The sequence below is a fragment of the Protopterus annectens genome, chromosome 9.part0 (genome assembly GCF_019279795.1).
Source record: "Protopterus annectens isolate FY-2018-M chromosome 9.part0, PAN1.0, whole genome shotgun sequence".
Lineage (NCBI taxonomy): Eukaryota > Metazoa > Chordata > Ceratodontiformes > Protopteridae > Protopterus > Protopterus annectens.
The window spans coordinates 787,624,240-787,637,341 of record NC_056743.1 but is presented as its reverse complement, the minus strand read 5'-3'; the positions used below and the strand labels follow the sequence as shown (position 1 = coordinate 787,637,341).

Below are 13,102 nucleotides of genomic sequence, written 5' to 3'. Positions count from 1 at the left end.
TGTGTGTGTATGTATATGAAAAAAAAAATGCCAGAAATATATGCAGAAAAATACTTTTTTTTTTTTAGCGCTTTTGTCAGTAGGTACACTTGACTTCATCAGCTTAGATAAAACATTGGCATCCCTTCCTTTTAAAAGCCAGGCACCACCACATGACCACAATTAATGTCCTCTACAGGATTCAAATTGTATTGCAACACTGTTTCTCAAGCTGTATTCCCTGTACAGGATTCTGGTTGTATTGCAAGACTGTTTTTAAAACATCATCTTTCGGCTTTTCCCGGTTAGGGGTCGCCACAGCGGATCACCTGTCCGCTCATAATTGGCAGTCGAGTTTTACAGTGTCGAGTTGCCAGCCCGGCGCCCAACCTTCCACAGAAGGCAACACACATGCACACACTCACACCTAGGGCCAATTTAGAGTGTTCAATCCACTTTCAGCATGTCTTTGGGATGTGGGAGGAAACTGGAGCACCTGGAGGAAACCCACGCAACCACAGGGAGGACATGCAGACTCCGCACAGAAGGCACCCCAGCCGAGGATCGAACCGGAGAACCTCTTGCTGTGAGGCGGCAATGCTAACCGCGGCACCTAAAACTAAACATTAAAATATATGTGAAACTTGATTAAGAAGTAATAAAAAAAAAAAATTGCAAGACAAAACAAACTACAACAGTGTGTTTATTCTTCACACTAACCCATATGTATAAATAAACATCAATCCAGCATACTGTTGATAAACTAAGGCAGTATAAAAAGATGCATTATAAACATACATTGATCACATTTTCCCCTACTTTCCTTATTTGGTGTTCATAGGTTCATACTAGGCTATCTGCCCTAGGGCATTTATAAGCCTAGCCAGAATGTGTTTGGCTTTCGCCACCCATTTTAAATTTATTTTGCTATGCCCTTTTTCGAGGTTAGGATACTGTGCCTCTGTCTAACAGTGACACAGAAGTGCTACCCGGGGTAAACCTACAATCTCCCATCCACTCATCAAGATTCCTCTTGAAGAGAGTCAATGAGGGACTCTGCCTAACCTGGACTGGGATTTTATTCCAGAGTGAAGAGAGTCTCTGGGTTATGAATCTGTCCCTCCAGCATGTCCTATTTATTTCGGTGCTGAGGTTCAAGTCTCTCGAGCGCGTAGTTCGATTGGGATTTGGATTTTGAGGTGCAGCATGTCCATTAATTCTGGGTTGGACATGGCTATATACGTCAGGCACAGATCGCCTCTGAGCAGGTGGTATGCCACTGAGTAGAGCTGGAGTTTCTTTAACCGGGCAGCATATGGCATGGCATCTGTCTGAGCCCTTTGATCCTCTTGGTGAGGTACTTTTGGGGTCTTTCCAGTTGCTGCAGGTGTCTGGTAAGGTACATCCCAAAAGGGGCATTGTACTCAGTTATGGGCCTGATGAGGGATGAGTAAAGAGGCACGATTACCTCCCCTGATCTAGATGTGAATCACTTCATGATTAGGTGGGCTATATAAAATGTTTTTCTAACCACTTTGGCCACGTGGTTGTCAAATAAGAGATTGCTATCAACTTGGGTCCCCAGGTCCCTAATTACTACTTCTGTACTTAATTACCACCTATGTGGTAATTTGTGGGCACTTTGTTTTTGCCAAAGGGGATGACTATACACTTTTTGGCATTTAGCTTGAGGCCATGGCTCTGGCACCAGTTGTCTGTTTCTGAGGCCCTTTTGGAGGATGCTTGTGTCGGCTGGAGAGTCTATTATGGCGCCCAGTTTGCAGTCATCTGCGAACTTGGTCAGCCACAGTCCTTCTGTGTTGGCCTGTACCTCCGAGAAATATATACCGAACAAGAGAGGTCCCAGGACTGAGCCTTGTGGGACACCACTTGTAACTGGTTTGGAGTCTGACATGGCTCCAGCAATTCTAACCATGTGGGTTCTGTCCTTGAGCCAGTTTGTAATCCATCTAGTGACATAGGGGTTTATATTTAAGCTTGTGAGTTTATCTATAATGTCCGAGTGGGGTATTGTATCGAAGGCTTTTGCGAGGTCCAGGTAGGCTGTGTGGACCACCTTCCCCTCGTCAATGGCCTTGGTGACTGTTTCAAAGAAATCAACCAGGTTTAAGAGGCAGGATCTGCCCTTAAAGCTGAACTGGGTAGGATCCAGTGTTTGTAGGTCCCCAATATCTTTATTTATGAGGTCCATGATGATCCTTTCCATAGTTTTGCAGACCAAGCTAGTCAGGCTTATGGGGCGAAAGTTTCCAGGATCCGTTGAGGCACCACCTTTATGAAGAGGGACCACTGTTGCTGTACGCCACTCTTTGGGCACATATCCTGTAGTAAGGCTGAGATTGAACAGTAGTTTTTATGTTTGGGTTTAGCTCTTCTTGGAGTTCATGTAGGACGCAGCCCGGGACACCATCTGGTCCCATTGATGCTGTGTTTTTTGCTTTGGAGAGGGCAGCTCTTACCTGAGCATCTGAGATGTCAGGGAGGCAGCACTCTGCTGGGATAGATATTTGCCCTTTTGGTGGGGAGGGGGGGGGAGAAGTTTGCGCTGAACCTGTCAGCTAGGATGTTGGCAATGTCTGTGGGTTCGGTGTATTTTTTGTCATTTTGGACTAATTCTGAGCATATCTGGGAATTACCACCCAGGTTCCTAACATAACTAAAGAAAGCCTTGTGATTATCCTTGGTGTCCTGTGCAATTTTTCTCTCAAAGCTGGCCTTAGACAATTTTATGTGTGCCCGTAGTTTTTTGCTAATACTGATCAGTGATGCCTTCCCTTTTTGGGATTTTGCTGTATCATTTAGTAGCTTCCTCCTTCTATTGTATAGTTTGTTTATGGCTGGGGTCCACCAGAGAGGACGTCTGCCTTTGGAGGATTGGGTCTTGGTTTTATTTGGGATCGCATGATCCATGCATTCCTGAAGCAGAGTCCCCATGTTTGTGATGATCAGGTCCAGTATGTTTTCCACTCTTGTGGGAGTGGTAACAAGTTGTTCCATAGCATTTGAGTTTATAAATTCTAGGAACCTTTGGGCTAGGGTGTTGGAGCTATAGTAATGCTCCCAGTCTATGTTTGGGTAGTTGAAGTCGCCCAATATAATGGTGTTTGGAGAGACCTTCATATTTTCCAGTGTTGTCAGGAAGGCCGAGTGGGGTTCCTGGGTTTGGGAGGGTGGTCTGTAGCAGGCTATAAACTGGAAGGCAGTTTTACCCACTGTTAGTTGCACATGGATAGTCTCTGATGCTTCGTGCTTTGCCACCAACCTGGAAGTGTGGGTAACTTTGATGAATATCGATACTCCCCCTCCTTTTGTGGTTCGGTCCAAGTTTTGGGGCCGAAAAGCATGGTATGAGGTGTGCATGTTAAAACATTACAAAACTATCAAAGATAAAATTCGGCTTTCAGTTTTAAATAACTAGAGAGGGAAATAATCAAGTTTCACATATTTTAAATGTTACACTGCAATTGCAAGTATGCATGTATATAATCTTATATAATCTTACTCTTATCTAAACATGATATATACTTGAAATATGTGGGGGTGGTGCCCCCCACACCCCCCTACTATATATACAAACTCCAGGGCCCCGCTACAGTGGGGACAAGGCCATGTACCATTTTCGGTGAATTGTGCTTTCGGTGAAATGCCGTGTGTGTTTGTGTGTGTTATATATGTGTGTGTGTGAGATAGAGAGAGAGAGAGAGAGAGATGTAAATATATATAAAAAATTTGTGTATATATAATCTACTTCGAAATGCCAGAATGTCGACATTCAGAATTTCGACATTTCGAGTACATCCATAGAAAGGAAAATAAAAATTTCCTTTAAACTGTTAGCAGAATTTTAATGATTGACAATTTCATTGTCTATTCACATAGGTTTTCTTTCTGTGTGTGTGCTAACTCGAGCAGAATTTTAATGAATGACATTTTCACTGTCTGTTCAGGTAGGTTTTCTTTTCTGAGAGCAATATGTTCTTCCACTACTAATTGGCACATGTTGTATAATATAGCAATAACCCACGCCTGGGTGTGGGTAATGCTGGATTTACCCACGGTTGGCGTGGTTTGGTCCCGAGGGCGAACCCAGAAGTGGGTTATTGCTATTATACAATGACATTATTTAAGAAAAGAAATAATTACTTTTCTTAAATAATGGCATCGTATAATGCCTCTTTACTGCCCTTCCGCAGCTGTCTGGTATTCTGCGGCAGTTCTGATGTACTGCGCATGCCTACGCAGTACATCAGAGCTGTGGGCAAAAGCACTGTTTTGCTATGTTAAATGGGTTTAACATCGCAAGACAGCTTTAAAATAAGTAACGGAGATCTCCGGATATCTCTGTTGCTTATTTTAAAGCTGTCTCGCTATGTTAAACCCATTTAATGTAGCGAGACAGCTTTAAAAAAAAAAAAGCAACTGAGATCGCAAGATCTCCGTTGCTTTTTACACACTGTGTCGCTATGTTAAAGGAGTTTAACATAGCGAGACAGCTTTAAAAAAAGCAACGGAGATCTCCGTTGCTTTTTTTAAACCTGTGTCGCTATGTTAAACTCTTTTAACATAGCGAGACAGTGTTTTATACTAACGGAAAAAGTCCGGGCGACCGGACCTTTTTCCGTTAGTATATTGAGGGATTTACAACGGGCACGCTGGTTGGGCTGGCCAATCAGCGTGCACGTTTTAGGGGAGGAATTGTATAATACTGTACTCCTACTGGACAGATTTGTTTGTCAACACCCACTATTAGATACTTATTGTGGTTTTCACATACACAAAAGTTTAAAATCTGACAGTTTGTGTGTGTGTGTCTATATTAGAATGTGTGTGTGTGTGTGTGTGTGTGTGTGTGTGTGTGTGTGTGTAAAATATATATATATATATATATATTGTGTGTGTTTATGTGTATATATATATATATATATATATATATTGTGGGTGTTTTATTTATATATATATATATATATATATATATATATATATATATATATATATATATTTTGTGTGTTTTATTAATATATATATATATATATATATATATATATAGGTCTACTTTACATGTTCGACTTTTCACAAAGTCAACTTTCAAGCCGACCATGTAAAATAAACACAAAAAAACACCTACCTTAAAACTGTTGGCAGGGGGCAAGCCCCCCTGCACCCCAGTGTGGAGCTCTGCCCCCCACCCCCCCTGTAACTTAAATATTCCAACTCCGAGATTGCACTACAGTGCAGAAGAGGGACATTTTCCCATTCCACACTGTTTGGAGATAGAGGTTCCACATGGTTGGCTTTTCAAAAGTCAATTATATGATCTCTGCCATATGAAAGTCGACTTTGTGAAAAGTCGGCCATGTGAAGGGGACCCATAGATAGAGATGGAGATATTTATACGTATACATGTCTAATGTGTGTGTCTATATGTGTAAAATCCGATTTGTGCTTCTGGCAAATGAATCCCTGTCTATATGGGGAGCAGCTTGTACACTATGCTGTACTACTGTTGTCACTAGTCTATATGGTATGGAAATTTGTCCCCCACCCGCAACATACATCATTCTGAGTAGTACTCGCTTGCCCTCCTTAGTAATTGCCATGTAAACACTGTTCAGTACACATTCGTAATGCATTGAAGTAAGCTTTCTTTAAAGCAGTTTAATACCTCTGTATTTTGTGCACCATATATCCAGCTTCTGCATCCTGCCTGCAGTTCAGGTTAGGAATTGCTTAAAAAAGACAACTTTAATATTTGTTTATTGTCAAGTATTTTTGTTGTGTTGCAATGAGGACCATGAGTAAGTGTGTAATTAGCCATAATAATGAAGGCTTTGGGTAAATACTGCTGGAAGTGGGTAAACACTGCTCCACACTAATGAAGGCTTTGGGTAAATACTGCTGGAAGTTGGTAAACACTGCTCCACACTATTTGCAGTGATCCCTCCTAATACAATGGACTTTCATAAAAGGAATTCTGTATACATGTGTCTCTGTCAGAGATTCTTCCTATATAACTTTTTTTACAATGAAATGTACCAGTGGAGATGTTACATGTGTTGTACGTTATTCAGTATTGTTAAACCTACTAAATACAATTGTTTTTGTATCCCAAGTACAAATGACGTAATCTTTTTACTCTTACGTTTCAACCTCTTGGCAGAAGAAATCTGGAAAGCAAAAAGAATGGGGGAGACAAAGGCCCAGAAATAGTGACAGAGTTTAAATCTTATAAATTTAGAAAGTTGTTAGAATAAAATGTCTTGTGCGAGTATGCATTTCCTGAATGATATGAAGTCTGAAATTCAAATGTCTGTCATTAAGAGGCATCAATCCTCGGTGATTTGCCAGAAAACCACAACTTGTATGAGGAACAGATGAAAAATGAGGCGAAAATCTGGACAGTTGAAGAGGTATGTTTGCATGGTGTGTAGTTATTTTTTCCCCCTTAAGTTGTGAATTTGCCACTCTGGTCTTGTAATGTTATAAAGTTCAGTTGTGTTCGATACTGTGGAAGCTTTTTTGTGCATTTTACAATTACTACAAAAGACACCATTTTCAGATACAGCATCTTATGAAAGTTTATTAAAACTGTGTGTATTTTTTTCTTGGTAGATCTAATCTGTTATCCATTTTGCAGCTCAACAGAAAGAATGATTATTCCTGTTCGCTGTTTCACTTGTGGAAAAGTTGTTGGAAACAAGTGGGAAGCATACCTAGGCCTCTTACAAGCAGAATATACTGAGGGGTAGGTTGAATACTGTTAATGCATACATGTTGAGAGCAACAGCATTATGCTTTAGCAAAACATGCTTTCTTAACACCAGCTTGCTTGTCATGCAAACACTTTGCAGCTTGTTTATAAATGTTGAATTTTTGCTTTAATAGGTAAGAGTTCTGGAAAATTTTTATCCACTTAGTGATTTAACATTTTTTAATCTCACTTTTATTCTGTATATAGCTGTATTTATCCACGTTTACCACTTTCAGTAAGATTATCACATTCCGATCTTAGTAGTGTTAATTTGAAAATAACTGCTTGGTACACTTGTCTCTTGCCTAGCTTAACTTTTGGTTCACTACGTATACTGCAGCACTGGTGTAAAAATTCTCTTCCTTGAATAAATGTTTATTCATGAGCAATTGCATGTAGATTAAAGTGTAATAAATATACTGTGCTCATATATTTTTGTATACCTCATTATAGTTAAGTGAGGGATACAGTAGTTATCCTCTGAAATTCGAATAGGCTTTCTCATAAAAAATCTATCCATCCTCGACCCCTATCCCATTTTTGCACATGGAGTGGGGGTGCTAGTTCAACATAGTCAAAGTTTACACTGTAGAGTGGCTAGGACTGCTGCTGTAATTCTTCCACACCACACACTGTCATGTGCACACAAATCTTGGCCAATTTAGTGTGTCCATATTTAAATTGGAGATTTTTTCTTTTGTGTATGTGCAATTTGGATGTTACCAAAGTAATTTTAATGCAGAAAATAGTGTCTAGGAAGTTTTAAAAGCAGGTGAACAATGTGTGTCTGCGTGCGTGTCTGTGTGTGTGTGTCTGTCTGTATTCTTGAGCAAAGCAATGGCTAGTTGAGGAAGCCTGACTATAAAAGTAAGTGTACTGCTTTCCATGGTTTGGTTTCTTTTTGCTATTGGAAGATGGAATGGCCCCCAAACAGAGATAATTCTAGGCCCCTTTTGAGGTTCATCATATTGATCACTGTTGCTGTAACCTTAGCTTATATGTATTATATCCTGTCAAGGCTATAACAACCGGCTTTCAAATCTTCAGAGCACATTCCACACTCCTAAAATGTGTTTGGCAGCTTAATCTAAGCTGCCTAAAAAAGTACAGTTTTGTACCTACCATAAATGTAGATGTTCGAGGATTCCATTGCTGCAGTCCTGACTATTGGGTATAGTCCGCGTCCAGTCGGCCCGAATACCAGAGTATAAGGCTGACGTCGGTCATGGCGCCTTAGACTGACGTCAGTACGTCAGGGTACTAATGCGCATGACCGACGTCATATCCTCAGTCTTTTCTTGCCCCAGATGTCAGAAGACCCTAAAAAAACAAGGCCCAAAATACCTGCACCAAAAACATGTACAATATATACAAAAATATATACAAAAACATAAGCATGTAAACTCACCTACACAACCACCCCTAAACACAGAGGGGAAGGAGGGAGGGTAAATTGGACTGCAGCAATGGAATCCTCGAACATCTACATTTATGGTAGGTACAAAACTGTACTATGTTCTTCGTTTTCCATTGCTGCAGTCCTGACTATTGGGTAGAATCCCAAAGCAGAGGTAAGGGAGGCTGGCAAATCATAAAGAAGTAGGGGCTGACAAAATGCCTTGCAAAACAGCTGTGGCAAAACCAGCCCTAGACTTAGAGTAAATAGGAAGGTGATAATGCTTAGAGAAAGTATGCACTGAACTCCAAGTAGCTGCTTCCAAAATATCCTTAGTTGCCACCCCCCTTAGAAATGCAGTTGAAGTGGCAGTAGCCCTAGTGGAATGAGGCCTAATCCCAGCTGGAATCTCCTTGCCATGATGGGAATAACAAAATGCAATGCAAAAGCCAATCCACCTAGAAATAGTTTGTTTTGACACAGGCTTGCCCTGTGAACTCAAAGCAAAAGAAACAAACAACTGCTGAGACTGCCTAAAATCCTTAGTCCTGCTCAAGTAATAACGCAATTGCCTGTGTACATCTAAAGTGTGCAAAATCTTTTCCCCTGCATTTTGGGGGTCTGCATAAAAGGTAGGCAAATGAATAGTTTGGTTTAAAGCCACACTAGAAACCACCTTAGGCATAAAGGAAGGATTAGTGCGTAATGATACCCTATCCTTATGGAAAATCAAAAGGGCTCTACTGCCATAAGGGCCTGCAACTCAGACACCCTTCTTGCAGAAGTAATAGCCAACAGAAAAGCAGTCTTCCATGACAAGTATTTCAATTCAGCAGTAGCGCAGGCTCAAAGGTTGTAGAGTAAGTTTTTCCAACACAAAATTGAGATCCCAAGCAGGAGTAGGAGCTCTCGTGGGGTCTTATATTCTTTGCCCCTCTAAGAAACTGCTTGAACAAAGGATGCGAAAACAATGGTGGGTCACAATCATAGTGAGCTGAAATTGCTGCAGCATGAATCTTAATGGAAGAGAAGGACAAACCTTTGTCCAATAACTCAGTAAGATATTGAAGAGCCACACTCAAATTAGGCTCAGAAATCTCCAAATTCCTTGCTGTACTCCAAAATAAAAATCTCTTCCATTTTTCTGCGTACACCTTCCTTGTACTAGGTCTTCTAGCTTCCATAATCACATTTAAAACTTGTTGAGGAAGTTGAGACCTGCTGTGTTTCAACAGAGAATATGCCAGGCTGTTAGATGAAGAGAGTGAAGCTTGACATTGAGCAGATGACCGTCCTTCTGAGATAACAGATGAGGAATCAGAGGTAAAGGCCATGGAGGCTTCTGTACCAGACTCCGTAGTAGTGGGTACCAGTGTTGCGAGGCCAATCTGGAGCTATCAAAATCATCCTTGGCCTGTCTTGTCTGACCTTTAATAGTACCTTTGGAAGAAGAGGCAGAGGTGGAAAGGCATACACATGAAGATTTTTCCAACTGAAAGACAGAGCATCCACTTTCCAAGCTGTGTGATGAAACCCCTTTGTGCAATACTGTGGCAGCTGGTGGTTTAGTGGAGAAGCGAACAGATCTATGTCTGGAGTTCCCCATGACACTGTCAATTTCTGAAATACATGAAGATCCAGTTTCCACTCGTGGGGATCCATGATTTGTCTGCTTAACACATCTGCTAAGGAGTTCTGTGCTCCTGGCAGAAACCTTGCCTGAAGAGTTAGTTGCAAGCTTAGCGCAGTCTCCCATAAAATCATTGCTTGCCTGCATAGAGGATAAGAATGTGTTCCCCTTGCTTGTTGATGTACCACATGACAGTTGTGTTGTCTGTTAGAATCAACACCTGCCCTGGAAGAAGTAACTCCTTGAAAGCCACTAATGCAAACTGGACTGCTAACATCTCCTTCATGTTGATATGTAGATGCTGTAGTCTGGCAGGCCACTTGTCTTGTATCCACTTTCCATTTAGATGAGCTCCCCAAGCAATGTCCGAGGCATCTGTCGTTAAAATCTGACTCGCCTCTGGCCGGGTCACAGAGAGTCCCTTGTTTAGGTGACATTCCTGAGCCCACCACAAAAATTCTTTCTGAAGGCAAGGTATTATTTGAATGACAGTGTCCAAATCCTGGCAGTGCTGAGTCCATACATTGTTGAGATACCATTGTAGCTTCCTCATATGGAGTTTGGCATTGGGAAGCACCAGAATACAAGATGCCATGAACCCTAATGCTTGAAGGACTGTCCTTGCAGTCAGCACGGACTGATGAGATAGTTGATGGAAGTAAAGTGATAGACTCTTTTGTTTGTCCGGGGTTACATAGGCCATCTGGGCTGCTGTATTCAGTCTCACACCCAGAAAGCACATGTCTTGAGAGGGTACTAGACTGGACTTTATTTCGTTCACAGAATACCCTAGGCATCTTAGCACTGCTATAACATATTCCAGATGCTGTAGAAGGTCTTCTTTTTCTTGAGCCAGAATCAGGCAATCGTCCAAGTAAGGATAGATTTGAATTCCTTGAAGCCTGAAGTAAGCTATCACTGGAGCCAGAACCTTTGTGAATACTCTGGGCAGTAGATAAGCCAAAGGGCAATGCAGAGAACTGATAATGAGAATTTCCAGCTCGAAAGCAGATACTTCCTGCAACTTAGCCTTATAGGCACATGAAGGTAAGCTTCCTTGAGATCTAAAGTTACCATCCAGTGATCTTTGCCCAACAGAGGTAAAAGCTGTTGCAACGTCAACATCTTGAACTTGGGAATGTCCAGAAAAGTGTTGAGGAGAGATAAATCCAAAATTGGTCTCCATGTGTTCCCCTTCTTTGGTACTAGGAACAGGCGAGAATAAAATCCTAGGCCCCTTTCTGATACAGGGACTGGTTGAATGGCCCCCATCTGTAATAACTGAGAAACTTGCTTGAGAGCCTCTTTTCTTTGTGTAGGAGGAACGTCTGGCATGCCCTTGAAAGGGGGCATTGTATGGAAATAAAATCTGTAACCGTGGTGAATGATATCCAACACCCATTTGTCTTGAGTAACTAAATCCCAATTTTCTTTGAAAAGAGACAGTCTTCCTCCCAAAGGAGCTGCCAGACAAGAATCTACTGGCAGCTGAAAAGACAGGTCATTGGGTCTGTTTACGAAAGGACTGACCCCTGCCCTCACCAGAAGTCTGAGCAGGTGAACTCCTGATCTAGGGCCGAAAGAACCTTGAGCCCTGCCCTACGTCTAGACCTACCCCTAGACTGGGAATCATAAGCAGGATATGTCCACCCCTTAGCAGGCCAATTTCTACTAAACTTCGTGGCTGCACCTGCAAAAATCTTTAACAGTAACAGTTGCATAGACTTACTTGCTTTGTCCTCCATTTTCTTTAAAACTTTCCACAGGCAGGATCCAACAACACATCAGACTGTAAAGGAGCATCCAAAATCCTTGTCTTAACATGCTCAGCTAAATTCTGATCCTTTAACCAGGGCATGCCTGCAAGAACAGAACCGTACCACCCTCCCTCACCCGGAGGCCTGTACAGCATCAAAACCACATTGCAAAGAATGCTTACCCACTTGTTCAGACACATGAACCAAATCCAGCAACTCTCACTCTTTACACTCCAATACCTTCCGCCAAAGCATCCACTTTAGATTTCAATTGTGAAAGGAGATAATTCTGATAATTCTGATTTTAGCATGTAAGGAAAAACTGACAATTCAAGCCTCATGGCTAGAGTGGAAGAAGTATACCCTTCTTTCCCCACCTATCCAAAGCTTTGCCTCTTTATCAGTGGGAACAGGATTTTTAACTTTAACTACAGAAGCCTTAACACCTTTAGGCCCTTGAGAAATGGTTTCTGGGTCCGCCTAGGACTCTTAAACAAATACTTATGAGCTTCGGCACCCTATAATACCTATCAGGCTTAACAGGAGCAGGAGGCAAGGAGTCAGGATTCAGGAAGCCTCTGCAAAACATCCTCCACCACATTCAACACAGGAGGAATAGCTAAGGGCCTATGCTGGGGTAAAACAAAATTCTAAGCCTTTTCCTGGAATCAGAGTAATCCTGGCCTTCCCATTTAAAGTGCTCCTCATGGAGTGCAGAGTCTCTGAAAATGAGAAATCCTCAGGAGGAGAAGCTGTAGGAGTGGAATCATCCACATCAGAATCAGAATAAGTAGCTTTGTCCTCCATTTTCTTTAAAACTGCTTTCCAAGGCGATCCAAACAACACATCAGACTGTAAAGGAGCATCCCAAATCCTTGTCTTAACATGTCAGCTAAATTCTGATCCTTAACCAGGCATGCCTGCGAAGAACAGAACCAGTAGCGCCACCTCGAGGAGGCCTGTACAGCATCAAAAACCACATTGCAAAGAATGCTTACCCACTTGTTCAGACACATGAACCAAATCCAGCAACTTTACACTCAATACCTTCCGCCAAAGCATCCACTTTAGATTTCAATTGTGAAAGGAGATAATTTGATATTTTAGCATGTGAAACTGACAACTAACGCTCTCATGGCTAGAGTGGAAGAAGTATACACCTTCTTTCCCCACCTATCCAAAGCTTTTGCCTCTTTATCAGTGGGAACAGGATTTTTAACTACAGAAGCCTTAACACCTTAGGCCCTTGAGAAATGGTTTCTGGGTCCGCCTTAGACTCTTAAACAAATACTTATGAGCTTCGCACCCTATAATACCTATCAGGCTTAACAGGAGCAGGAGGCAAGGAGTCAGGATTCAGGGAAGCCTCTGCAAAAACATCCTCCACCACATTCAACACAGGAGGAATAGCTAAGGGCCTATGCTGGGGTAAAACAAGAATTCCCTAAGCCTTTCCTGAATCAGAGTAATCCTGGCCTTCCCATTTAAAGTGCTCCTCATGGAGTGCAGAGTCTCTGAAAATGAGAAATCCAGGAGGAGAAGCTGTGGGAGGGAATCATCCACATCAGAAT

General features: G+C 41.8%; 2 protein-coding genes across 5 annotated transcripts in view; both read left to right on the top strand.

The window, feature by feature from the left end:
* The window catches only part of LOC122811527 (transmembrane gamma-carboxyglutamic acid protein 2-like), a 1,149,160-nt gene that overhangs the window by 966,077 nt on the left and 169,981 nt on the right, over nt 1-13,102 (top strand). The window lies entirely within an intron of this gene.
* LOC122811529 (DNA-directed RNA polymerases I, II, and III subunit RPABC5-like) overlaps nt 1-13,102 on the top strand; it is a 101,539-nt gene that overhangs the window by 77,431 nt on the left and 11,006 nt on the right. The window contains exon 2 of one of the 2 annotated variants that reach the window (XM_044083421.1): nt 6,610-6,742. In XM_044083421.1, the coding sequence (XP_043939356.1) occupies nt 6,648-6,742 (95 nt within the window). In that variant the 5' untranslated portion in view covers nt 6,610-6,647. The remainder of the gene's footprint in view (nt 1-6,609; nt 6,743-13,102) is intronic. The other variant, XM_044083420.1, reaches the window with a different exon arrangement.